This window comes from Lithobates pipiens, unplaced genomic scaffold (genome assembly GCF_037356315.1).
Source record: "Lithobates pipiens isolate NorthernLeopardFrog02 unplaced genomic scaffold, aLitPip1_a1.2 Scaffold_10, whole genome shotgun sequence".
In the NCBI taxonomy this organism is placed as follows: Eukaryota; Metazoa; Chordata; class Amphibia; order Anura; family Ranidae; genus Lithobates; species Lithobates pipiens.
Window position 1 is genome coordinate 170,418,062 of NW_027507686.1, and position 25,630 is coordinate 170,443,691.

General features: G+C 42.3%; 1 protein-coding gene across 3 annotated transcripts in view; it reads left to right on the plus strand.

Annotated features, from left to right (window-relative positions):
• CHID1 (chitinase domain containing 1) overlaps positions 1-25,630 on the plus strand; it is a 924,523-nt gene that overhangs the window by 236,912 nt on the left and 661,981 nt on the right. For all 3 annotated transcript variants that reach the window (XM_077459791.1, XM_077459781.1, XM_077459798.1), the window contains exon 8: positions 5,100-5,192. In XM_077459791.1, coding sequence (XP_077315917.1) covers positions 5,100-5,192 — 93 coding nt within the window. The remainder of the gene's footprint in view (positions 1-5,099; positions 5,193-25,630) is intronic.

Genomic DNA, 25,630 nt, shown 5'->3' on the forward strand with positions numbered 1-25,630 from the left:
TCTCGAATTTGTCTTCCGAGATAAGGCAGCGCCATCTTAAATACTGTTTTCGGACTCTGCTTTTGACATAATTTCCGCGCTTCCTTGTTTCCCCACTGTAATCTCATGCATGTGCAATCGTGTGTTAAAAAGAAAAAAAAAATGAATTACGTTGATTCATTCCTAATACAGGTCATTGAATATTTCCATTTTCTGTGTGCTATATTTACTTTGTTTTGCGGCTGTATGTCAGGCTGCAAGCTGCAGATGATTGCTGCTATTGGAGTCTCTATGGTGCCCTGGTTTACTCAACGTGTGATATCACACGGTCACAAGGGGAGAACCAGGAAGCTGTGAATGAATGTGAATGAATACCCAGTCTTGTGAGTCTTCACAGCTGGACCGCTGGGACGACGGATTGCAAGGAGATGAAACAAGTAAGGAGACATTTAAAAGCAGCAATCAATAGGCTTTTTAATGGGGATTGCAATGTGATGAAGATGAGTTGGAGAGTTTACAATGACTTTAACCACTTCAGCCCCGGAAGAATTGGCTGATCAATGACCAGACCATTTTTTGCGATACGGCACTGCATCGATTTAACTGACAATTGCATGCTCATGCGACGCTGTACCCAAACAAAACTATTGTCCCTTTTTTCCCCATAAATAGAGCTTTCTTTTGGTGATATTTGATCATCTCTGCAGTTTTTATTTTTTGCGCTATGAACAAAAAAAGCGCCAATTTTGAAAAAAACACAATATTTTGTACTTTTTACTGCAATAAATAGCCCCAATTTTCTTTTTAAAAAAGCAAATTTTTCCCTCAGTTTAGGGCGATATGTATTCTTCTTCTACATATTTTTGGTAATAAAAATGGCAAAAAGCGTATATTGATTGGTTTGCACAAAAGTTATAATGTCTACAAAATAGAGGACAGATTTATGGCATTTTTATTATTATTTTTTACTATTAATGGCAGCGATCTGCGATTTTTATCGAGACTGTGACATTATGGCGGACACATCCAACACTTTTGACACATTTTTGGGTCGATTGACAATTATGCGGTGATCAGTGCTATAAAAAACTGGCGATCAAGGGGTTAACTGTGTTCCCTATATGTATGTTCTAACTGTGGGGGGTGGGACTGACTATAAGAGATGAGAGATTGTGGTTCCCAGCTTGTAGGGAATTACAATCTCTCTCCCTCCTCACAGATCTGGGATGTGTGTGTTTACACACACACGACCCTGTTCTGTCTCTCGTGCTCACCATCGCTTGTGGGCGGCGGTCATCATGACCACCAGTCACAAGCATCGGCACCCCCCGCTGTGTTGCGGGCACTCCTGCTATCTCGCTTAAAGGAACTGACGTATAGCTACGACGGTTCTCTGGATAGTGCCGACCTGCCGCAGTATGATGGCGACTGGTCGTCAAGTGGTTAAAAGGATAATCTCAAATATTTAGCTCACCAGTGCAGTGTTGTCACTATAGCCAAACTATGCGTAAAGAAAAAATAATCCTGCTACAAAAGACAAGGAGAAAAAAAGAGGCTATTTTAAATGACAAGGAGTATAGCGATGAGAATAATAATTTTATTGAAGATATTAAATAGACATGTGCAATTAGTTTAGTTCCAAATTAGTTTGTTTAACGAATTTAGACAAACTCGTTAATTTGGAAATATCTGAATTTCCAAATTGTTCAGAATATTCGGAGGTTCGAAACCAAAAATTCAGAAATCCAAAAATAAGAATGAAAATGCGAAAATTCAAAAGACTGAAAATCCGAAAACAAGAACGAAAATTCAAAAACACGAAAATTCAAAAATCTGAAATAATAACTAATAATAACTTATTACTATCAAATTCTAAGTATTGGAATTTCCTTTCAAATTTGTCTGTTGGTGAATGTAACGAATACAAATTTATATGAAGTTACTAATTATTCGTAATAACGAATGCCTTATGTAAACAAATGGAACATAGCAAATTGATAATAATAAATAACAATAAAACTTATTATTATTTATTATTATTTCGTAAATTCAGATAAATTTGTATTTGTTACGTTCACTAACAGCCAAATTTGAAAGGAAATTAGTTATTTCAGATTTTTGGTTTTTCGTTCTTTTGAATTTTTGAATTTCTGAATTTCCCCAAAAAAACAAAAAACTAATTAAACGAAGGCAAACTAATTTTTCAGCAGTGCCTAATAGTTAAAAATGGTAATTAATTAAAATTAAGTGTATCAAACCCCCCCAATGGGGAAAACACTGAATACCACATAGACAAAGCATGTTTTACATGCTCACATGTGAGAAAAACAAAACCAACATGAAACAAAAAGTAACAAAAATCGTCTGGAAGCCAAGTGTTCATTATACATCATGGCTAATCGATGTATAAAAAAATATCAATAGGTTTTGTTAATGATAGTTCACCTGTGTGAATCAATATTCTCTTATTGCATTTTTGTAGCGGCGGCTCCTGAAGAGCACGCGCTATGCGGTTTTATTAAAATTAAAGTTGCCTAAACTGCAGTTTGGTTTGGGTGTAATTATGTAAATTGAGCCTCAGCATCAGTCTGACTGAACTGTGAGATGTTCAGCCTGGCCACAGGGGGCACTGTCTCTTCTGGCAGGCATGAAACTGTGGTCTGGTCAGACACTTAGGTTGCTCTCTCGGAGCCCGTCCAGTGGGAGTGGCACTCTCGCTGTGCTTCTGGGAGAGGGTACATAAGATGCGGATGTCACGTGGTTCGGGGTTCCGGTCGAGTATAATGTGCTAATTACATGGTCCTCCTGAGCAGCCCCCAGGAAGGCTATGGCCTGGGGTGCAGATCCACCCAACTTTAATGTCTTGGAGCTGGCTAGCCCAAGGCAAGGTAACTAAAGGAGGATTCTGAGGTGATTGGGTGCCGTCTCCGGTTCGGGAGAGACCTAGTGTACTTCAAGCATTCCAGGGGAAGACTCTTTAGAAGAACACCACGTACGGATTGGTTTTCTTAACAAGAGCCTGGAAGGGCTGAAGTAACCGAGCGAATCCGGTCTTTTGGATATCGCCAAGCAGGCTGAAAGATCCAGGTATCCTACAAGTGTTTCAAGTTTAGTTTCCCTACATGTTCTAAAACAACATCTGTGGCAAAGACATTGTTCCTGAGTAAGTAAAAGAGGCCTGAGTAAGCACCTCTGGATACAGTCAAAGTACAGTCGGCATCTTCCTCCACAGCATCTCTTCTTCGTTTTCGGCCGCACCGTGCAATGGGAGGCTCCCGCTGTGTGACGTTTCTCTTCTTTTGACAGGTCTTATATAACGGAGTGCGGGGTCACCCGGTGTCTCCGCCCCCCTCTGCCGCACTGTTCCATGCGTCAGAGGTGGACGGGGTAACCGGGTGACCTGTCAGAAGAAGAGAAGCGTCACACAGCGGTGGCCTCCCATTGCGCAGAGTGGCCCGAGAACGAAGAAGAGACGCCGTGGAGGAAGATGCCGGATGAGAACACCGGAGCAAGAAGAAGCGGATCGGAGGAAGAAGAAGATGGAGGAAGAAGATGAAGAAACCGAAGGATGAAGAAAGGAAGAAGACCAGAAGAAAGAAGATGAAAGAAGACTTTAATAAAGGACTTGTCAAAGATCGTCTCCTGTCATTTTTAAGACTTTTGTCACTTTTTTGGTGAAATGGTAGGGGTACTTTTGTACCACCTTACCATTTCACACAGGGGGGAGGCCAGGATCTGGAGGTCTCCTTGTTAAAAGGGGCTTCCAGATTCCGATAAGCCCCCCGCCCGCAGACCCCCACAACCACCGACCAAGGTTGTGGGGATGAGGCCCTTGTCCTCATCAACATGGGGACAAGGTGCTTTGGGGGGACCCCAAACATCCTCCCAATGTTGAGGGCATGTGGTCTGGTACGGTTCAGGAGGGGGGAGGTTTTCTCGCCCCCCCCTCTTTTCCTGTGGCCTGCCAGGTTGCGTGCTCGGATAAGGGTCTGGTATGGATTTTGAGGGGGACCTCCACACCATTTTTTTTGGGCGTAGGGTTCCCTTAATATCCATGCCAGACCTAAAGGGCCTGGTATGGAATTTCGGGGGACCCCCACGTAGTTTTTTTCTTCTTAATGCTAACATGTCCTATGTGCATATAGCCTTAAAAAAACCCATAGAAGTGTACCAGCACAAAAAAAAAAAAGTTGAGAGGTGCGCCTGTTCAACTTATGCAAAAGAACATACGTGGCTTGACATTTACTAAGATTTTGCCGGCGCAGTGAACCAGAGCACTTGAACGGGCGCAAGTGCCGCATGCGCAGTGCATAAAATGCAGGCGCAGCAAGCTTGCTCAGAGAAAGTTAATATTAGAAAGTTATGAAAATATTAGAACGTTATGAAAGTTAACAAATCCTGATGGGTTCTTGGTTGGACAGATTTCTCTCCACTATCATTCTTATTGCGATATTTGCCCAGTATAAATACAGAGTGGTGGCAAATATCAGCTGTCCTAATACTTCTTTTTTTTTTATTTTATTTTTTATGTCAGGCAGGTATGGATTACAGAGGGAGCTTATGACTTGAATATGGGAAGTCAACCCTTTTATTATTTATCATATGTGAAAAAATAAAATATATATTAGCATCAATTATATTGCCATTACTTTCCAACATCTAAAATTTACCAGTTATTATAATAACCATTGCAATAATCTTTATTTTTTAATTTTTACATTGCTTTTATCATTAAAACCATTAGAATAACACTGACAGTGTTGTAATAGCAGAAGCAGTAGTTAAGCAGTTGTTTACATGCCCAGATACATAAGTGCATTATGCAGGTTTGTACATTGAGTCATTACAGAAGGCGTGATATCCAGAAAGTATCAACCAAACAAGAGAAAAAACGCTGTGATTGAGCCTGCTTTTATGTGTAATCTTCCTGCACACTTATGTACCTTACACCCTGATTAGTATTTATTTCCACATTTTCGTACTATTATGAATTATAATTCCCCAGCTATAAAAGGGTATATTCTGAAAAAGTGCTGTCAGCGGTGTGACCTTAGTGCTTAATGTTTACCATTTTAAATAGATCTGTGTGTCCTAATATGTGTTATGTATTATTCTCTCAGGGAAATGGCCCATTTGCTGACACATATGGGGCAGGCTCTACAGCAAGCTAAACTTCGCTTCATCCTTGTTATTCCTCCTGCAGTGGCACCTGGGTAAGTAAACAAATTACACTGAGAAGCTTGTGGCCTTAGTGACTGTATTTTGTTTTATTTAAAACAGATTTTATTTCCTTAGGCTTTGTTCACACAGGCACTTTACACTATAAATCTGCTGTTTGATTTTGCGACTGGAGCTGCAAGCAGGAAGACTATATTACTGAATGGAGACACCCCTGCAAATCACAATTTGACAGGCGTCCAGGGGTGCGTGGTCCTGGGATGCCTTTCAAATTTGAATTTGTGGCTGCGCCCCTATTCAGTAACATAGCTTGCCTGCACGCAGCTCCAGGTGGCTCTAGCTGAATAAAAAAAAAAAAAAAAAAGACTCATTCATGTTGTACAGGCCTCAGTGTCCATGTTAATGAAGCCAAAACTTTTGTTCACATAGAATGGGCTCTGTTCTTTTGGATTACTGCTTCAGGCTTGAAGTTTGTGGGAACCTGTGTTCATACTATGCACGCTAAATATTTACCTATTCTGAACAACCCTTAAAAGCATTTTAAAACGAGCCCTCATTCACCTTTGCTATAGCCATTTTGGAGAAATTCATCAAGACTACAACAGAGGCAGCAAAATCTAAGGCCTCCTTCACACACCAAAATTGGTGATGGTGTTTCAAATACTCTGGATATTCTCTCTTGGGAGTCTAGGCATTTGCAAACTGCCACAGCCAGGAGGCCCCTACAAATCATTGACAGGCTAAGATTAGCTGCAGCTGTTCACTGCTGTAAGCATGAATTTGCATTTATCTGCACATCAAGCAATTACATGATCTTAAGGACAGATGATTGTTCCTGGATGCAGATATGTTGCATTCATGACGGGTCATCTGTCCCTAACTGCATGTAACCCCGGCTCCGGTCAGCCAGTCATTGACTTGCACAGGCTTCCTGGCCACGGCTGTCCACAAACACCTAGGCTTCTGGCCTCAGATATCCACTGTATACTTACCGCACCATGGCCATTTTAGCCATGTAAATGGAGACTAAGCTCTTTTCTAATTACTTTTAAATGAAAAGGAATCTTGCCAGCCTGCCGGTTTCAGGTGTTTTTGTTTTAGCTAACAGAAAACACTAGGAGGAAAAGAATAGGGGTGAAGAGCTGCTGTCTGGCCAGAATACATGACTGAAAACTTGTAAAATGCTCATGTTGTGCATTTATAGCAACTCCCATTGAATTCTATGGGCCAAAGACACTCTGCCTGAAAAGAAGCTCATGTACAGTGCCTTGAGAAAGTATTCACACCCCTTGAAATTCTCCACATTTTGCCATGTACCAAAACCGTAAATGTATTTTATTGGGATTTTATGTGATAGACCAACACAAAGTGACACATAACTGCGAAGTGGAAGGGAAACGATAAATAATTTTCAAATTTTTTAAATAAAACATTTGAAAAATGTGGCTTGCATTTGTATTCAGCCCCCCTGAGTCAATACTTTGTAGAACCAGCTGTCTCTGCAATTACAGCTGCAAGTCTATTTGGGGATGTCTCTACCAGCTTTGCACATCTAGAGAGTGACGTTTTTGCCCATTCTTCTTTGCAAAATAGCTCAAGCTCTGTCAGATTGCATGGAGAGTGTCTGTGAACAGCAATTTTCGTGGCTTGCCACAGCTACTCAATTGGATTTAGGTCTGGACTTTGATTGGGCCATTCTAACGCATGAATTTTCTTTGATCTAAACCATTCCATTATTGCTCTGGCTGTATGTTTAGGGTCCTTATCCTGCTGGAAGGTGAACCTCTACCACAGTCTCAAGTCTTTTGCAGACTCTAACAGGTTTTCTTTTAAGATTGTCCATTATTTGGCTCCATCCATCTTCCTATCAACTCCGACCGGCTTCTCTGTCCCTGTGGAAGAAAAGCATCCCCACAATATGATGCTGTCACCACCATGATGTGTTCAGGGTGATGTGCATCGTTAGTTTTCTACCACGCATAGCGTTTTTCTTTTAGGCCAAAGAGTACAATTTTGGTCTCATCTGACCAGAGGACCTTATGCCACATGTTTGCTGTGTCCCCTTCTTGCAACCTGCAAATGGGACTTCTTATGGCTTTCTTTCAACAATGGCTTTCTTCTTGCCACTCTTCCATAAAAGCCAGATTTGTGGAGTGTCCTGTTTACAGATTCTCCTACCTGATCTGTGGATCTCTGCAGCTCCTCCAGAGTTACCATGGGCCTCTTGGCTGCTTCTCTGATTAATGCTCTCCTTACCCGCCTGTCAGTTTAAGTGGACGGCCATGTCTTGGTAGGTTTGCAGTTGTGCCATGATCTTTCCATTTTTGGATGATGAAGTGAACATTGTCCTGTGAGATGTTCAAAGCTTGGGATATTTTTTATATATCCTTGGTGCTATATAAATCCTGTATAATAATAATAACCTAACCCTGCTTTAAATTTCCCCACAACTTTATCCCTGACCTGTGTGTTCCTTGGCCTTCATAATGCTATTAGTTCACTAAAGTTCTCTTTCAAACCTCTGAGGGCTTTACAGAACAGCTGTATTTATACTGAGATTTAATTGCACACAGGTGGGCTCTTTTTACTAATTAGGTGACTTCTGAAGACGATTGGTTATATTCACCCTAGATTTTAGTTAGGGGTGAATACAAATGCAGGCCACACTTTTCAGATATTTATTTGTAAAAAAAATTGAAAACCATTTATAATTTTCCTTCCACTTCACAATAATGTGCCACTTTATCCCAATAAAATACAGTTTCGTTTTTGGTTGTAAGATGACAAAATATGGAAAATTTCAAGGGGTATGAATACTTTTTTTTTTTTTAAGGGACTGTACTGTTTGAAGGGATAGGCATTTAGCTACAGGCAACAAAACACGAAAACGTGAGCAGGGGCTATTTAAATTAATGGGATTTTGCGTGTTAAGCATCTTGGAGCTTCAAGCTACAAAATGCTCATATGCGAATGGGACTTAAATGCGATTGGATTTTTGCTGCTGCCTACTTTGTCAGAGATTTGCAGTAACAGAACAAGCAAAAGCAGTACTATCTGTCTGAGATGGTGCATAGAGGAGTATCCTTATGAGTTGCACATTTATTTACAAAGCCTGGTTGGTTCACCTTATTTTGTCTTTGGCCTCACTCTTGAGGTTGCTACCTTTATTTTTTAAAATGTATTCTAAAGTCACAATATAATGTCTAAGCCCTTGTACACACGGTCGGACATTCCGACAACCAAATCCGTTTGGATTTTGTCCGAAACTGGTGTTGCATACACACGGTCTGTCAAAGTTGTCGGAAAATCCGATCGTTCAGAACATGACGTTATTTAGTTACGACGGGACTACGTTCAGGCTAGTAGCCAATAGCTTTGGTCTAGGAATTTGATCTGAGCATGCATGGCACTTTGTCCGATCGGATCATCTTGTGGGAAAATTTTATAGCCCAGCTCTAAAACTTTGTCGGACGAATATTCAGACGGAAACAGTCCGATGGAGCACACACACGGTCGGATTATCTGACAACACGGTCCGATCGGACATTTTCCGTAAGAATGTCCGACCGTGTGTACAAAGGCTAAGAGTCCATTCACACAGGGGCAACACGACTTCCAGCGAGACTTTGGGAGGCAACTTGAACACGACTTGAGTATGAATCACAGCGCAACATGGGGCAACTTACAAGGCAACTTGAAGATGCCTCCAGGACAGGGGACTTTGCCAGTGGCCAATCACATAATAATCAGCTCTGTGGGAGGGAGGGGTTTGCCTAGAAAACTATTTTTACTTCCTGGAAAGTTGCTTCAGTTAAGACAGGGGATCCGACTTGGAGGCAACTTCCATTGAAATCAATGGATACAAGTTGCCCAGAAGTCGGATTGAAGTAGTACAGGAACCTTTTTTAAAGTCGGAGTGACTTCAGTAGTGTACATTAAGACGGCTCTCATTCACTTACATTGATTTTATCATGTTGCGCGACTTGAGGCAATTTGGGACGACTTCAAATCGGATCCAGAGTTGCCCCTGTGTGAATGGACTCTAACTGTGTAATAGGACTTACAAGATGATCCTCCTGGAGCGGTGACACTCCCTTCCTCTAATAGGACTTACTGTTAGCTGTCACTACCAACGATGCACTACAAGGAATGATGTCCTTTTTTGTAAACACAAATGTACTGGATTGATATGTCGAACCCATATACTAATTTGTAATTCTATGCTAACAGTACAAGAAGTCACTAACTGCGATAGAATAATCCACTTTTATAGTTTTCAATCTCACTCCCACCTGCATTATTAATACGTTTCTTGGCATCTTAATTTTAACTAATGCTGTACAAATCTCAACTTACAAACAAACCCCTCTAATCTCAAAATATGTATTCTGTTGAGTATTTACCTTGCTGAGGTGTAAAATAAGACAGTTTCTAACACATTTCTTTTAATGTTTTTTTTTTTTTTTTTTTAACCACTTACCCAGCCATAGTCATATGACATCCGCAGCGCTGCGATTGTCGATGAGGTGTGTCCCTCGGACACAGCCCATCCCCGATCTGTGGGATTTTCATCCCCATCCACCCCCCGATACACGTGACCGGCTGTGTCCAATCACAGCTGGTCACAGAATGCAAAAACAAACCGCTGTAACGAGATGTTACCGGGTTCTCCTCCTCACACACTGATCGTGTGTGAGGAGGAGATTGCGGTAACATCTCGTTACCGCCTAGTGTACACACCAATCACACTGATTACCCCCCCCCCAATAAAGAGGACCTGTCACCACCCATCACAGCCCATCTGAGTACCTGAGTACCCGAGTACCTGTCCCAGCCCATCTGAGCACCCGAGTACCTGTCCCAGCCCATCTGAGTACCCGAGTACCTGTCCCAGCCCATCTGAGTACCCGAGTACCTGTCAGCCCATCTGAGCACCCGAGTACCTGTCCCAGCCCATCTGAGTACCCGAGTAGCTGTCCCAGCCCATCTGAGCACCCGAGTACCTGTCCCAGCCCATCTGAGTACCCGAGTACCTGTCCCAGCCCATCTGAGTACCCGAGTACCTGTCCCAGCCCATCTGAGTACCCGAGTACCTGTCCCAGCCCATCTGAGTACCCGAGTACCTGTCCCAGCCCATCTGAGTACCCGAGTACCTGTACCAGCCCATCTGAGTACCTGTCACAGCCCATCTGAGTACCCGAGTACCTGTCATAGTTCATCTGGGTACCCGAGTACCTGTCACAGCCCATCTGAGTACCCGAGTACCTGTCACAGTTCATCTGAGTACCCGACTACCTGTCCCAGCCCATCTGAGTACCTGAGTACCTGTCCCAGCCCATCTGAGTACCTGAGTACCTGTCACAGCCCATCTGAGTACCCGAGTACCTGTCACAGTTCATCTGAGTACCCGAGTACCTGTCACCAGCCCGTCGGAGTACCCGTCACAGCCCATCTGAGTACCCCAGTACCTGTCACTGTTCATCTGAGTACCCGAGTACCTGTCACCAGCCCGTCGGAGTACCCGAGTACCTGTCACCAGCCCGTCGGAGTACCCGAGTACCTGTCACCAGCCCGTCGGAGTACCCGAGTACCTGTCACCAGCCCGTCAGAGTACCCGAGTACCTATTTGCAGCCTATGCCTCATAGAATACACATTGGGGTGTTTGCTTTCCAAAAGGGGGTCATTTTGGGGGTAATTCCATTGTCCTGGTGCTCCAGGACCTTCAAAAAGTGTGATAGGTAGGAACGAAATGAGATGTCTCATTTATGCTCCTAGAATGCCTGAAAGTACCACTTCCATGTTGGACCTCTGTATATGGCCAGGCTGTGTAAAAGTGTCACACATGTGGTATCGGAATACTGAGGAGGAGTAGCAGAATGTGTGTTTTGGGGTGTAATTTTTGCTATATACATGCTATGTGTTAGAAATATCTTATAAATGGACAACTTTGTGTAAAAAATAAAAATAAAAAAATATATGTTTTCATTTTCTTTCCACGTTTTCCGAAGACTTGTGGAAAAAAGTTAACTGTTCAAAAGACTCATTACGCCTCATAGAATATACGTTTGGGTGTCTGCTTTCCAAAATTGGGTCATTTTGTGGGTAATTCTACTGTCCTGGTGCTCCAGGGCCTTCACAAATGTAATAGGTCGTTAGGAAATTAGAGGTGTCATTTATGCTCCTAGAACCCCTTACGGTGCTCCCTTCATGTTGGACCTCTCTGTGTGGCCAGCCTGTGTAAAAGTCCCACACATGTGGTATCGCCATACTCGGGAAGAGTTGCAGAATGTATTTTGGGGTGTAATTGGAAGTATGCATATGCTGTGTATGAGAAATAACTTGTTATTATGACAATTTTGTAAAAAACAAACAAAAACAAACATTTTTTGTGGGAAAAAATTACATCTTCAAAAAACTCACCATGCCTCTTACCTTGGACTGTCTACTATTCAAAAAGGGGTCATTTGGGGGGTATTTGTACTTTCCTGACATTTCACAGTCTCAAGAAATGAGATAGCCGTCAGTACATCAGGTGTGATCAGAAAGCTATATTTGTATGAAAAAAATGATAAAAATTTTGTTTGGGTACAGTGTTGCATGACTGAGTAACTGGCATTCAAAGCCCCTGTACACACGGTCGGACATTCTGCCAACCAAATCCGTTGGATTTTGTCCGAAACTGTTGCATACACACGGTCGGACCAAGTTGTCGGAAAATCTGATCATTCAGAACGTGATGACGTTATTTCGTTACGACGGGACTATGTTCAGGCTAGTAGCCAATAGCTTTGGTGTAGGAATTTGATCTGAGCATGCGTGGCACTTTGTCCGATCGGAATTCTCTACACATGATCGGAGTATGTCCCATCGGACCAGTTTGTCAGAAAATATTTCCAACAAGTTGGAAAATTGGGTTCGACGGATATTCCGATGGAATCAGTCTGATGCATACCACACACAGTCGGATTATCCGACAACACGGTCCGATAGGACACATTCCAATGACATCTCTAGATGACATAATCGGATGGCCCCGCCCCATGTCTATATAAGTAATGGCAAATGGCGGGCCCAGCATTACAGCAGGAGAGAGCATTGGAAGAACATCAGATCGCTGCGATCGTCAGAGCGAGAGCAATAATTCTAGCACTAGACCTCCTCTGTAACTCTAACTTGGTAACCGGAAAAAACATTTAAAGCGTCGCTTATTGAGATTTTTAGGTACCGTAGTTTGTCGTCATTCCACGAGTGCATGCAATTATAAAGTGTGACATGTTTGATATCTATTTACTCGGCGTAACATTATCTTTCACATTATGCAATAAAATTGGTCTAATTTTACAGTTTTGTTTTTTTTAATTCATGAAAGTGTCCCTTTTCCTAAAAAGTTGCGTTTAAAACACAGCTGCACAAACACCGTGTGACATAAAATATTGCCGTTTTATTCTCTAGAGTCTCTGCTAAAAAATATATATATAATGTTTGGGGGTTCCAAGTAATTTTCTAGCAAAAAATATGGATTTTAACTTGTAAACACCAAATGCCAAAAATTGGCGTAGTCGTGAAAGGGTGAATAAATTCCTTTGTCAAAATCCATGTACTGTTTTTATTTTTGACACTTTTTGGGGGGGCAAATGGATAGGGGTAAAATCTACCCCATACTCATTCACATAGGGATGGAGGTTGGGATCTGGGAGCTCCCTTGTTAAAGGGGGCTTTCAGATTCCAATAAGCCCCCCCACCCACAGACCCAAACAACCACTGGCCAGGGTTGTCGGGAAGAGGTCTTTGTCCCCATCAACACGGATGCGAGGTGCTTTGGGGTGGGGGCCACAAGGCATGTGGCCTGGTATGGTCCAGAGGGGGGCACTCTCTCACCCCACCTTAACTGACCTGCTGGGCTGCGTGCTCGGATAAGGGTCTAGTATGGATTTTGGTGGGACCCCACGCCAATTATTCTGGCATGGGGGTTCCCCTTCAAATCCATACCAGACCAAAGGGTCTGGTATGCTCCTGGGGGGACCCCACACCAGTTTTTTGTTTTTGTTTTCATTTTGGCGAGGGTTCCCCTTCAAGATCCTCAGTGCACAAAATGCACCACAAGTCAGAGCATCATGATCTGACTTGTGGTGCGACTTCTATTCAAATCAATGGGCTCTCATAGGGAACCATTGATTTTGACATGTAAAAAAAAACGCTTGATGAGGCTTAACTCAGCTGTATCCAGCATTATATGGGGAGTTTACAGTAGCGCTGCACTCATTTTTGATTTTATGTGGATTAAGTGTAGTGAAAGCACTTGTTTTGTGCAACTGGAGATATAAGATATATTAACAGTCTGTTTGTGATAATAGTGTTAGGTTAATGCAGGTAGGTTAATTGGCTTCTGTCCAAAATTGGCCCTAGTATATGAATGGGGACCTTAGATTGTGGGCTCCTTGAGGGTAGGGACCGATGTGAGTGTGTGATGTACAAGGATAGGGACAACTGACACTCACTCAGGTTGAACTGGATGGATTGGTGTCTTTATTCAACCTTACTGACTATGTAACTTTGTAACACACAAACACACACACATGCACATGCCCACACATATTAGCCTTATAAAAAACGGCAGTCCTTTACCTTACCTCTTCCTTCTGGGTACTGCACTGTAGGGGGAGACAAACAGCACAGCACACACTGTGCTTTCACTTTAGGTCAAATCAGTGTGACGAGCTCCCTGCAGTGCTGATTACAATTCGGCTTAGGGTCGAGGAGCTTGGTTTCAGTCGTCTTGCCTCTCCTCCTATCGAGGTATACAGGGGGTTCTGTCACCATGGCGACCTCAGCGACCCCTATATTTCTGCCACTGTGCTTTACCCATTGTATCAAAGTGGGAGCTTTTTGGTTGCACAAATGATGAGGACTTTTTGGGCTTCTGGCCAAATATTTCTGTGTGTTAAATGAATGTAATTTCCTTGAAATATACTAAAAAGTTATTGTAGGGGTTACGCCCTTGCCTTTTTGCAAAATATTTTGTTCTTCCATACTCAACTAAATGCATTAGAGGCTGCAGAGGTAAAGGTGATGTATTTCATGTCATATATGTGTGTGTGTGTATAAATATATATATGTGTGTATGTATGTGTGTGTGTGTCTGTGTATAAAAAAAATAAAGTGCCTTGAAATGTATGTATACCCCTTGAAATCTTCCACATTTTGTCATGTTGCAACCAAAAAGCATAAATGTATTTTATTGAGATTTTATGTGATAGACCACATAGATGAAAAGCGGAAGGAAAAATGATAACGATTTTTTTCTACAAATAAATATCTGAAAAGTGTGGTGTGCAGCCACACTTCCCAGTATAAATACAGCTGTTCTGTGAAGCTCTCAGAAGTTTGTTAGAGAATCTTAGTGAACAAATCATGATGGCCAAGGAACACACCATTACTTCAATGTTGGGCCTCTGTATGTGGTCAGGCTGTGTAAAAGTCTCACACATGTTGTATCGCCATACTCTGGATGAGTAACAGAATGTATTTTGGGGTGTAATTTCTGCTATACATGCTATGAGTTTGATATAACTTATAAATTGACAACTTTGTTTAAAAAAAAATAGGTTTTAATTTTCTTTCCACGTTTTCTGAAGACTTGTGTAAAAAGAATGAACCATTTAAAAGACTCATATTGCAATAGAATATACGTTGGGGTGTTTGCTTTCCAAAATTTGGTCATTTTGTGTGTAATTTCATTGTTCTGGTACTCCAGGGCCTTCAAAAAATATAATAGGTTGTTAGGAAATTAGAGGTGTAATTTATGCTCCTAGAACCCCTGATGGTGCTCCCTGCATGTTGGACCTCTCTGTGTGGCCAGGCTGTGTAAAAGTCACACACATCTGGGTATTGCCATACTCGGGAGGAGTAGCAGAATGTATTTTGGGTTGTAATTGGATGTATGCATATGCTGTGTGTGAGAATAAATAACTTTGTTATTATGACAATTTTGTGAGAAAAAAAAATTCTTAATTTTCCCAAGAATTGTGGGAAAAAATTACAACTTCAAAAAAACTCACCAAGTGCCTTTGACTGTATTCTTTTCAAAATAGGGTAATTTGGGGGGTATTTGTACTTTTCTGACATTTCAGGGCTTCAAGAATTAAGAGATAAGCCGTCAGTAATCAATTTTCACTGATTTGCACCATAGCTTGTAGACTATAACTTTCACAGACTAAATAATATCCACCGATTTGGGATATTTTTACCAAAGAGATGTAGCCGTATAAATTGTGGCCCAAACTTATGAAAAAATATGACTTATTTGCAAAATGTTATCATAGAAACTAAAAAAAGTGTTTGGTCTTTTTCCACTTATGTCGCAAAAAATAAAAAAACCCAGTGGTGATTAAATACCACCAAAAGAAAGCTCTATTTCTCTGGAAACAGGTTTAAATTTTGTTTGGGTACAGTGTTGCATCACTTTGTAATTGGCATTCAAAGTGTGAGAACCCTGAAAGCTGAAAATTGGTCTGGGCAGGAAAGGTGTGTAAGTGCCCTGTGGTTAAATTGTGTCTACTTGTAAATGGAAGAAATGAAATATAGTTTTGATAGAGTTCTCTGAAGTGGTAAAAAAACAAAAAAAATAAACAATTGCTATCAGTTCTGACACAGAGGGACATTAAGTACAGATGGGCCTTCCTTTTTGTAGTGAAGTTTACCAACAAAGGAAAGAACTAGCCTTTCTCCAATTTCTTGGATAGTGAAAAACTCCTTCTACACCTGAAGTTTATCTCCCAGGAAGCTGATATGGACATTTCCAACACCGTATCTGGATTGGCCAAAAGACCGACACCTACCAGCCCCCAATCCCCACTATGGAGCAAGGCAAAATCAAAGAAAGCTAAAGCTAACAGACCACCTTGAACTTTAGCCTACTACCCCGAATTTCTCATCTCTCCTGACCCAGAGTTTGGTTCCAGGTTCTAATGAACCCACTGCTTAGAGATACATTTCTTCCATGTTCCTGATGTTTCCCATACCGGTTTAACTGTTTTCCAGTTTTGTCTTTATTATTATTTTTTTCCACTCAATAGACTCATCAGTGACTCTGGACCTCCCTGTGGCAATCCAGCTGGCCCCCTCGGAGGCTCTCCGCCTTCTAAACTCAAGAAGTGGATATTCCCAGAAGAGGTTAATCCTCCTCATATTTACCAGAGAGACCCAGAGACAAATTAACTTTCTTGCAGGTTTCCCATTCTGCTGTGGAAAGTTTAACACTAGATGGAGGACAAAAGAAGGACCGTCCAGATAAGTTTTGGAGTCTTTAGTCACACAAATATTTGTTACTGGTTGCTGTGCTATAGCTTTTATGCAACAATACCAAGGGCGCCCTGTTCAAGGTTGGACCACATGTGCCTCCATCTACCCCTCAGATCCCCGAGGGCCTCTGGGGTTAGGTTGTCTGTGCCCATACGGGCCAGACCCTTATTGTTTTTTGTGTAAAGGACCTAGGGGAGGGATTCTCCCCCATGAATACTATTCTATTATTATGCTAGGAGATCCTTTCCAATCTTCTGTCTCCTCCTACCTTTTCCTCTCTTCCTGTTCTCTCCTCACTCTCTATGTGCCTATTGGTTTCATCTGTTGCAGCCAACCGCTACATCTTGCCAGTGCAGGACACAGAGACTTTGCACAATCCTAAAGGAGATCCCTCCCACTGTCACTCTAAAAGAAGACATCTAAGGGTGAGTGACGGTAGAGTAAGCAGCATTGCACCTTCTGAGCTCCATGGCTAACCTCACAAACAACACTCTCAAAATAGCATCCCATAATGTCCAGGGCTTAAACTCTCCTATCAAACAAAGGAACGTTTTTGACAGCTACAAAACCCTAAATCTAGATATTATCATGCTACAAGAAACTAATTTTCCTATATGGTATGTTCCCAAATTCATCCACTTAAACCTCCCCCACTTCTACTTAAACCTCCATACTCTCTACCCTACTCTCTACTTAAACTTAAACCTCCCCCACTTCTACCAGTGATGAAAATAAAACCAGATGGGTAGCAACTATAGTCTCTAAATCCTATAAATTGGATTGGATTTTGGATTTCAAAGACCCAGAGGGCAGGTTTCTTCTAGTTAAAGGCAGAATCAAGTGGCACCTATACTCCCTAGGTCATTGAATCACTTTCACCCTGTTCTTCTCCAGAAATGCAACAGTTTTCTTATTAGATGTGTGTTTTAGATCATTGTCATGTTGGAAAAGGCCATGACGACCAAGGGCACGGAGTGATGGTAGCATCTTCTCTTTCAATATAGAGCAGTACATCTGTGAATTCATGATACCATCAATGAAATGCAGCTGCCCAACACCAGCAACACTCCAGCAACCCCACAGAAGGACACTGCCACCACCGTGTTTCACTGTAGGCACCATGCATTTTTATTTGTATTCCTCACCTTTGCAACGCCGTATAGTTTTGAGCCATTAATTCCAAAAATATTTATATTGGTCTCATCAGTCCAGAGTGCAGAGTCCCAGTAGTCTTCTTTTTCAGCATGGGCCCTGGCAAATTCTAGGCAGGCTTTTTTGTGCATGGCCTTTAGGAGAGGCTTTCCTTGGGGACGACATCCATGCAATGCCATTCCTCTGCAGTCTACACCGTATTGTTGTCATGGGAAACAATCACCCCAGTTTGGCTTTCTATGTCTTTAGTTAACTGCAGTGAACTTGCATGGCAATTTTCTTTAACCCTTCTGCTCAGAAAACACTCCTGTCTAGGTCTTAACTTCTATAGACGGCCCAGACGTCTCTGTGCGATGGTTGCAGTTCCATCTTTGTTAAATTTTTGTATCACTTTTGCTACAGTATTCTGACTGTAAAATGGATATTATATGGTGTGGTTTTGCACTAAAATTGTATTATATTTTTTCTGGAACATTTGCGTTTAATTAACAGTTGCTCAAATATCATGTGAAACAAAAATTTGGAACTATCGCCTTTTTATTCTACAGGGCCCCTGTTTCAGAAAATGTATAACTATTTGGGTGTTTGTAATTCTATTGCCAAAAATTGGTATTTTTACATAAAAAAAAAAAATACTCTGTAGCCGAACTGGAGATATATACACAGTGTGTGTGTGTGTGTGTGTGTGTGTATATATATATATATATATATATATATATATATGAGAGAGAGAACCAAAAGGGAAAGGGATCTTGGTTAGGGCATGTAGTTCTGAGGTGTGTTCAATATGAACTGATATTTCAGCATCTGCCCCTTGCAAGAAGTTTACACGCCTGATGATGTCACAAGGAGTTGAGAGCTTTTTCTCGATATAGGAACACGTTAAAAGCCACAAATAATGTTAGGACTAAAGGAGAGAGAGATTTGTGGTTACATTTTAGCAATGCATAGACATGCATTTTATGGGTTTATAACCATATCTGTTCATTTTAATGTGCTAGTATGGCTCTGAGTTCTGATTCTATTTAGAGACTTTGTTTCTGGGCTGCTAAAAATGTGTAGTAAATAAAACTGTTACTGGTAATTACTGCACTTTTGATTGAAAAAAAAAAAAATCTTCTGACAGTACTGTCAAGTGATATAAAAATATTTATGCTATTCCTGACCTGCCTATGCTTTCAGTGAATGCAGTCAGTGTGCGGACTGCTTATTAGTAATAACCTTTTAAAACCTATGACCCATAACTGCTTTCTGTGGGTGCTTTCTAATTATGTTATCCAACAATTCTTCTCAAGCATTTGGTAATGGCCCAGAAAATCCATTACCCTGCTCATTTTCTATTTAATAGCTGCACACAATATTTCCCTTAGGTGTTTCTGATTCGCCCCCTAATTCCCTCAGCTCCGCCTTGTTCTTCAAAGTCTGTGCAACTGCAAAGCAGATTTAAACCTGAGTAATATATGAGTTTCATATTTAATCTGTCCGGTGATTTCTGAATTACTTTACAAAACAGAGGTGGATTAATCAATAGATTATATATAATGTATACTATGTGTGTGTGTGTGTGTGTGTGTGTGTGTGTGTGTGTATGTGTGTGTGTGTGTATATATATATATATATATATATATAATATATATATATATATAAATACACGCGCTTTTGTTCTTTTGTCAGAGACTGACCCGGAATCTGGCCCGGATTTTTCCAGCCTCTGTTGGCAGGCTTGGTTTCGGTCCGGGTCTTGTGGTCCACTTGAGTCCATGCTCAGGTGAACTTTAACCACTTTCAGACCGGACCATTTTGCTGGTCAATGACCAGAGGTCTTTTTACAATTTGGCACTGCGCTGCTTTAACTGGTAATTGCGCGGTCATGCAATGTTGTATCCAAACAAAATTTGCGTCCTTTTCTTCCCACAAATAGAGCTTTCTTTTGATGGTATTTGATTGCCTCTGCGATTTTAATTTTTTGCGATATAAACGTAAAAAGACCGCAAATTTTGAAAAAAAATGATATTTTCTACTTTTTGTTATTAGAAAAATCCAATAAACTCAATTTTAGTCATACATTTAGGCCAAAATGTATTCAGCCACATGTCTTTGGTAAAAAAAAAGTCAATAACTGTATATTTATTGGTTTGTGCAAAAGTTGTCACATCTACAAACTAAGGTAAGTTTTCTGGAATTTACGCAGCTTTTAGTTTACGACTGCCTATCTCATTTCTTGAGGAGCTAAAATGGCAGGGCAGTACAAAACCCCCCCAAATGACTCCATTTTGGAAAGTAGACCCCCTAAGGAAATTGATAAGTGGCATGTTGAGCCCATTGAATATTTTATTTTTTTGCCTCAAGCGATTGAATAATGACAAAAAAAATTTTTTTTTTTTTTTTTTACACAAAGTTGTCACTAAATGATATATTGCTCACACATGCTATGGGCATATGTGAAATGACACCCCAAAATAAATTCTGCTGCTTCTCCTGAGTACGGGGATACCACATATGTGGGACTTTTTGGGAGCCTAGCCGCGTACGGGGCCCCGAAATCCAAGCACCGCCTTCAGGCTTTCTAAGGGCGTAAATTTTTGATTTCACTTCTCACTACCTATTACAGTTTTGAAGGCCATAAAATGCCAAGATGGCACAAAACCCCCACAAATGACCCCATTTTAGAAAGTAGACACCCCAAGCTATTTGCTGAGAGGCATGTTGAGTCCATGGAATATTTTATATTTTGCCACAAGTTGCGGGAAAATTACAAACTTTAATTTTTTTTTTTTTTTTTCACAAAGTTGTCACTAAATGATATATTGCTCACACATGCCATGCGCATATGTGAAATGACACCCCAAAATAAATTCTGCTGCTTCTCCTGAGTACGGGGATACCACATGTGTGGGATTTTTTGGGAGCCTAGCCGCGTACGGGGCCCCCCGAAAGCCAAGAACCGCCTTCAGGTTTTCTAAGGGCGTAAATATTTGACTTCACTCCTCACTACCTATTACAGTTTTGAAGGCCATAAAATGCCAAGATGGCACAAAACCCCCACAAATTACCCCATTTTAGAAAGTAGACACCCCAAGCTATTTGCTGAGAGGCATGTTGAGTCCATGGAATATTTTATATTTTGCCACAAGTTGCGGGAAAATTACAAACTTTTTTATTTTATTTTTATTTTTCACAAAGTTGTCACTAAATGATATATTGCTCACGCATGCCATGGGCATATGTGAAATGACACCCCAAAATAAATTCTGCTGCTTCTCCTGAGTACGGGGATACCACATATGTGGGACTTTTTGGGAGCCTAGCCGCGTACAGGGCCCCGAAAACCAAGCACCGCCTTCAGGCTTTCTAAGGGCGTTACAGTTTTGAAGGCCATAAAATGCCAAGATAGCACAACCCCCCCCCCCCCAAATGACCCCATTTTGGAAAGTAGACACCCCTAAATTTAGGGGTACACTAGTGAGACTAGGTAATAAATGGCGGGTGCCCTGAAACTAAAAAAATAACTAACCAACCAGCGTCACCTGTAACAGTTATATGGTGATCACTGGTGAAAGGGTTAACTAGGGGGCAATCAGGGGGCTTTATGCGGTAGTATATGGGGGTCCCTGGTGCTATAAAAAGCTGCGGCGAACCTAAATACCTACCTGCCTAACTAGAGTCACCTGTGACGCTAATACAGCGATCAGAAAAACGATCGCTTATTAGGCTGGGTTCACACTGGAGCGATGCGGGAACGCCACGAATCCGCGGCGGGTTCCCGCATCGCATGCCTCCCGGCGGCAGTTCACACTGCCCTATGCGAACTGCTGGGAGTGTCAGTGAAATGTTAATGACACCCCCAGATCAGTTCGCATATCGCAGTGCGATCTGCAAACTCGGATCGCATGGTGTAAACACCCATGCGATCCGATTCTGCTGTGGACCAAAAAAAGGGTCCCGTGCGAGTTTGCGGCGGGGTGTGGCGCGAATTCAGCCATACTATCTGTATGGCTGAACTCGAATCGCACAGAGATCGGATGTGATTTGCACTGCAGTGCGGTGCGAATCACATCCGTTCTCATAAACCGCTGCAATGTGAACCCAGCCTTAGTGACACTGGCGACGGGGGGTGATCACGGGGTTAAACCTTTATTGGGGGGGTTAGGGGGGTACCTTAGAACTAAAGGGGGCTAACCCTAACTGCCCTAACAGTTATTACAGTCACAAATGACACCAATGCAAAAAAAAAAAAATGCTATTGGTGTCACTGTGACTGGGGGGGGCAGGGGTGATTGGGGGGGGTGATCGGGGGGTGAAGGGGGGGTGTGAGTGTGCCTGGCATGTCCTACTGTGAAGTGTCGTGTTGGTGCAACTCACCGATCCTCTCTCCTCGGTGCCGGAACGAAAAATACCGACACGGAGGAGAGATTACATAACTTCCTCTGCCTGTGTTTACATTACAGGAGAGGAAGTGATGTCACGCCTCACTTCCATTCGTCAGGAGCGATCGAGAGGGGGTGGCCATGAATGAATGGCCGCCCCCTCATCCCGGATCGCTTCTGAACGAAAACCGACCGCCGCTGGCACCGGGGGGGCCATTCTGTCGACGTACATCGTCGTGCGGCGGTCGGCAAGTGGTTAAATGACCAAGAAGAGAGCACAGCAGTGCTTTGGCCTGAGACTCAGAAGGGAATGTGAGAGAGAGGATCCTTTTTTTGGATTGAAAACAAAGGTTTGCTTTACCTTGTGGGAGACGGGGACCAGCCCCGCACCGTATAGAGAGCAGTGTACTGTTTAGTTTGGCGTCGGAAGGCAAGGATTTGTTTTAGGCTGCATTCACACCTGAGCGTAGCGTGTTGGAGCGTTTTTACCGGCGTTTTGTCGCGCGACAACGTGCGTTTGCATACAGCGTTTTCCGGCGTTTTTTAACTTCTGCGTTTTTTTTTTCAGCCAATAGGAAAAATATTTTTCATCTGCTTCCTGAGTACTGTACTTTAATGTACTTCCGGTTCAGCATTGTGCTCATGTACTTCCGGTTCAGCATTGTGCTCCCTGCGGCATATCTACTAAAGATGAGTGACGATGAGATGGCATGTTTTGTGGCAGCATCCACTGTTGCCACATTTTTTCTGCGTGAACAAGAGAGGAGGAAGAAGAGGGCACGCAGATATTGGATCCACCCCGTAATTGCCGATCGGGAAGAGAGAGGGCAATTTTGGGTTATGTACAGTGACCTACGTGACCATGAAGATACATTTTTGGACTACACCAGGATGTCCATAAAAAGGTTAGTCAAAATAGTTGAATTCATAATGTTTGACATTGTTCCTGTCTTATTTTATAATGTCCACCCATAAACGCCATATTTGTTATTTTTTTTTTCACAGCTTTGATGAGTTACTGGGTTTACTCAGTAGTCGGTTGCAGCGAATGGACACATATTTTAGGAACAGTATACCCCCTGTGGAACGACTAATTATCACACTGAGGTAATATTGTCATATTTCTATTTAATTTTTTAACCACTTACCACCTCACGCCAATGTACATCGGCAGAATGGCACGGCTGGGCACAAGCACATACCTGTACGTTGCTCAGTGCCCAGCCGTGGATCGGGAGTGCCCCGCCGGTGGTGCGTTCCTGACCCGGTCCTGAGCTCTGTGACCGTGGCCGCAGAACCAGCGGACCTGATCGCCGATGGTGTCCCGCAATCGGGTCACAGAGCTGAAGAACGAGGAGAGATCCGAGTAGACAAACCTCTCCCCGTGCTTCCTACTGTGGCTGTCACCGATCGGAAAGACAATCAGTGACGTCACATGCCAGGCCACGCCCACTAAAATAAAAAAACACATAACGTCATACATAACACCTACACTGCCCCCTAGTGGTTAACACCTTCCTGCCAGTGTCCAAAAATGTGTTAAAAATGTCCGATGTGTCTGCAAAAATGTCGCAGTTACAATAAAAATCACTGATCGCTGCCATTAAAGAAAAAAAAAAAAAAGATAAAAATGCTATAAAACTATCCCCTATAAACGACATAAATTTTGTTTTGGAGCCACGTTGCACGTCCGCGCAATTGTAGCGCCGCAGTGCCGAATCACAAAAAGGGGCCTGGTCCTTTGGCTGCAAATTGGTTTGGGGCTTAACTGAGATTAAAGCGGTAGTAAACCCGTTTTTTTTTTTTTTTACCCCTGCAAAGCAAAAGGCAAAATGAGCTAGTATGCACCGCATACTAGCTCATTATGAAATACTCACCTTAGAACGAGGCCCCGACATCTAGCCCGATCCACGCCGAGGGAGCTGACATGCTCCCTCGGCGTTTCTTCCGGGTATCGCGGCTCTGGCGCTGTGAGTGGCTGGAGCCGTGATATCGTCACTCCTGCGCGCGGGAGATTTCATTCCGGCCGGCCAGCCACTGCCGGATTTTCAGGCTGAGAATCCCCTTGTGCGCATGCACCGCTGCAGTCAGCAGCGCATACCGAGGGGAATATCTCCTAAACCTGTATGGTTTAGGAGATATTTTTTTTTACCTACAGGTAAACTTTATTATAGGCATTCCTGTAGGTAAAAGTCCCAAAAATGAGTATACAACCACTTTAATGAAGAACCTAATATGAATAATTTTTTATATGCCTAAAATAAACGCCAATCACACATTTTTAAAGCCAAATAAAAACTTTATTTTTTTAATTTAAAATATTACTGAAATATAACTTTTTCTGTTATTACTTTTTCTGTTCGTTTGTGCGTTTTGCACATTTACAGCTCAACAAAGAAATAGAGCTAACGTAGCTCATGAATCAAAAAAATAAATAAAATTAGAGGCGATGGAATGTTTGGGAGGAGTTGACTCCCTCATTGGGTGTATTCACCACATTCATTGCATGGCCATATTGTGACCAGTTGGAGGTAGAGGGATTCTCATTTTGCTGCCAATTAGAAGGTGGTGGTGGTGGTGGTGTTGGCAGAGGAAAGTAATTTGAAGGTGGTGGTGTTGGCAGAGGAAGGTAATGAGAGGATGGTGGTGCTGGCAGATGGGGCGGGGGGTGATTTGCATAGGGACCATTAGGTGGCGGAGGCTCTGAGGACCTATATGTGGGGGTTGGTGGTATAAAAGTCGCAATATAGCGTATGGTACTTGCCAATATGTCTGCCTGGAGTTCTGATGGTACCTTCTCCATCAGACCTTCCAGACATCTTGCAGAAACCTGCACATGAGACCTGTTGCTGCTAATTTTTTCTGACATACTGGTCATAATGTCCAGCATGCGGTTGAAGTCAGGATCAGGAGCCTTCCTTCTTATTGCTCTAGCAGGTACACGAGCAGAAATGGATAGTGGGGACGCCTCATCTCGCACATGTGTCTCAGATGTAGACCGTGCTGGAGTCGACAATTGGCTCTCCAGATCTCGGCCTCCTTGATCACTTGACGCTTGGCTTGCTTGCTGACTTTGATCACCTGATGCTTGGCTTGATTGCTGACTAGCATCTGTGTCCAAATCCTCATTTGGATTACTGTCCTCCCAGCAGTTTTCAGTCCTGAAAATAGAATTGAATTATTATAACTTTCTCTTTAAATTTTGTTTAATGACATTCGTACACAGATGATAGCTTACCGCCCCAAAGCCAGCAATGGCCGAAGGAATTCCATTTCTTTTGCATGCAGATAATCTCTCGGAGCACATGCCCCAGATCCACTCCTAAATTCCCTTTGCAGTCTTAGATGTCAAGTGTAGGCATCACGTATACTCTTCCACTTTATTTTGAGCAGTTTAACTGTTAAAAAACACATTAAAATATATATGTTCATTTCTTTGTAGGTACCTAGCAACCGGACAATCTTTAGCGAGCATACACTATGCCTTTCGTGTTGGAAAATCCACAGCAAGCTACATAATTCGTGACACTTGCTCTGCTATTTACGACATACTAAAGGATATTGTATTCAAAAAACCGACAGCGGAAGATTGGTCAAGGATCTCAGATGTTTTCTGGCAACGCTGCAACTTCCCCAACTGTGTTGGAGCCAT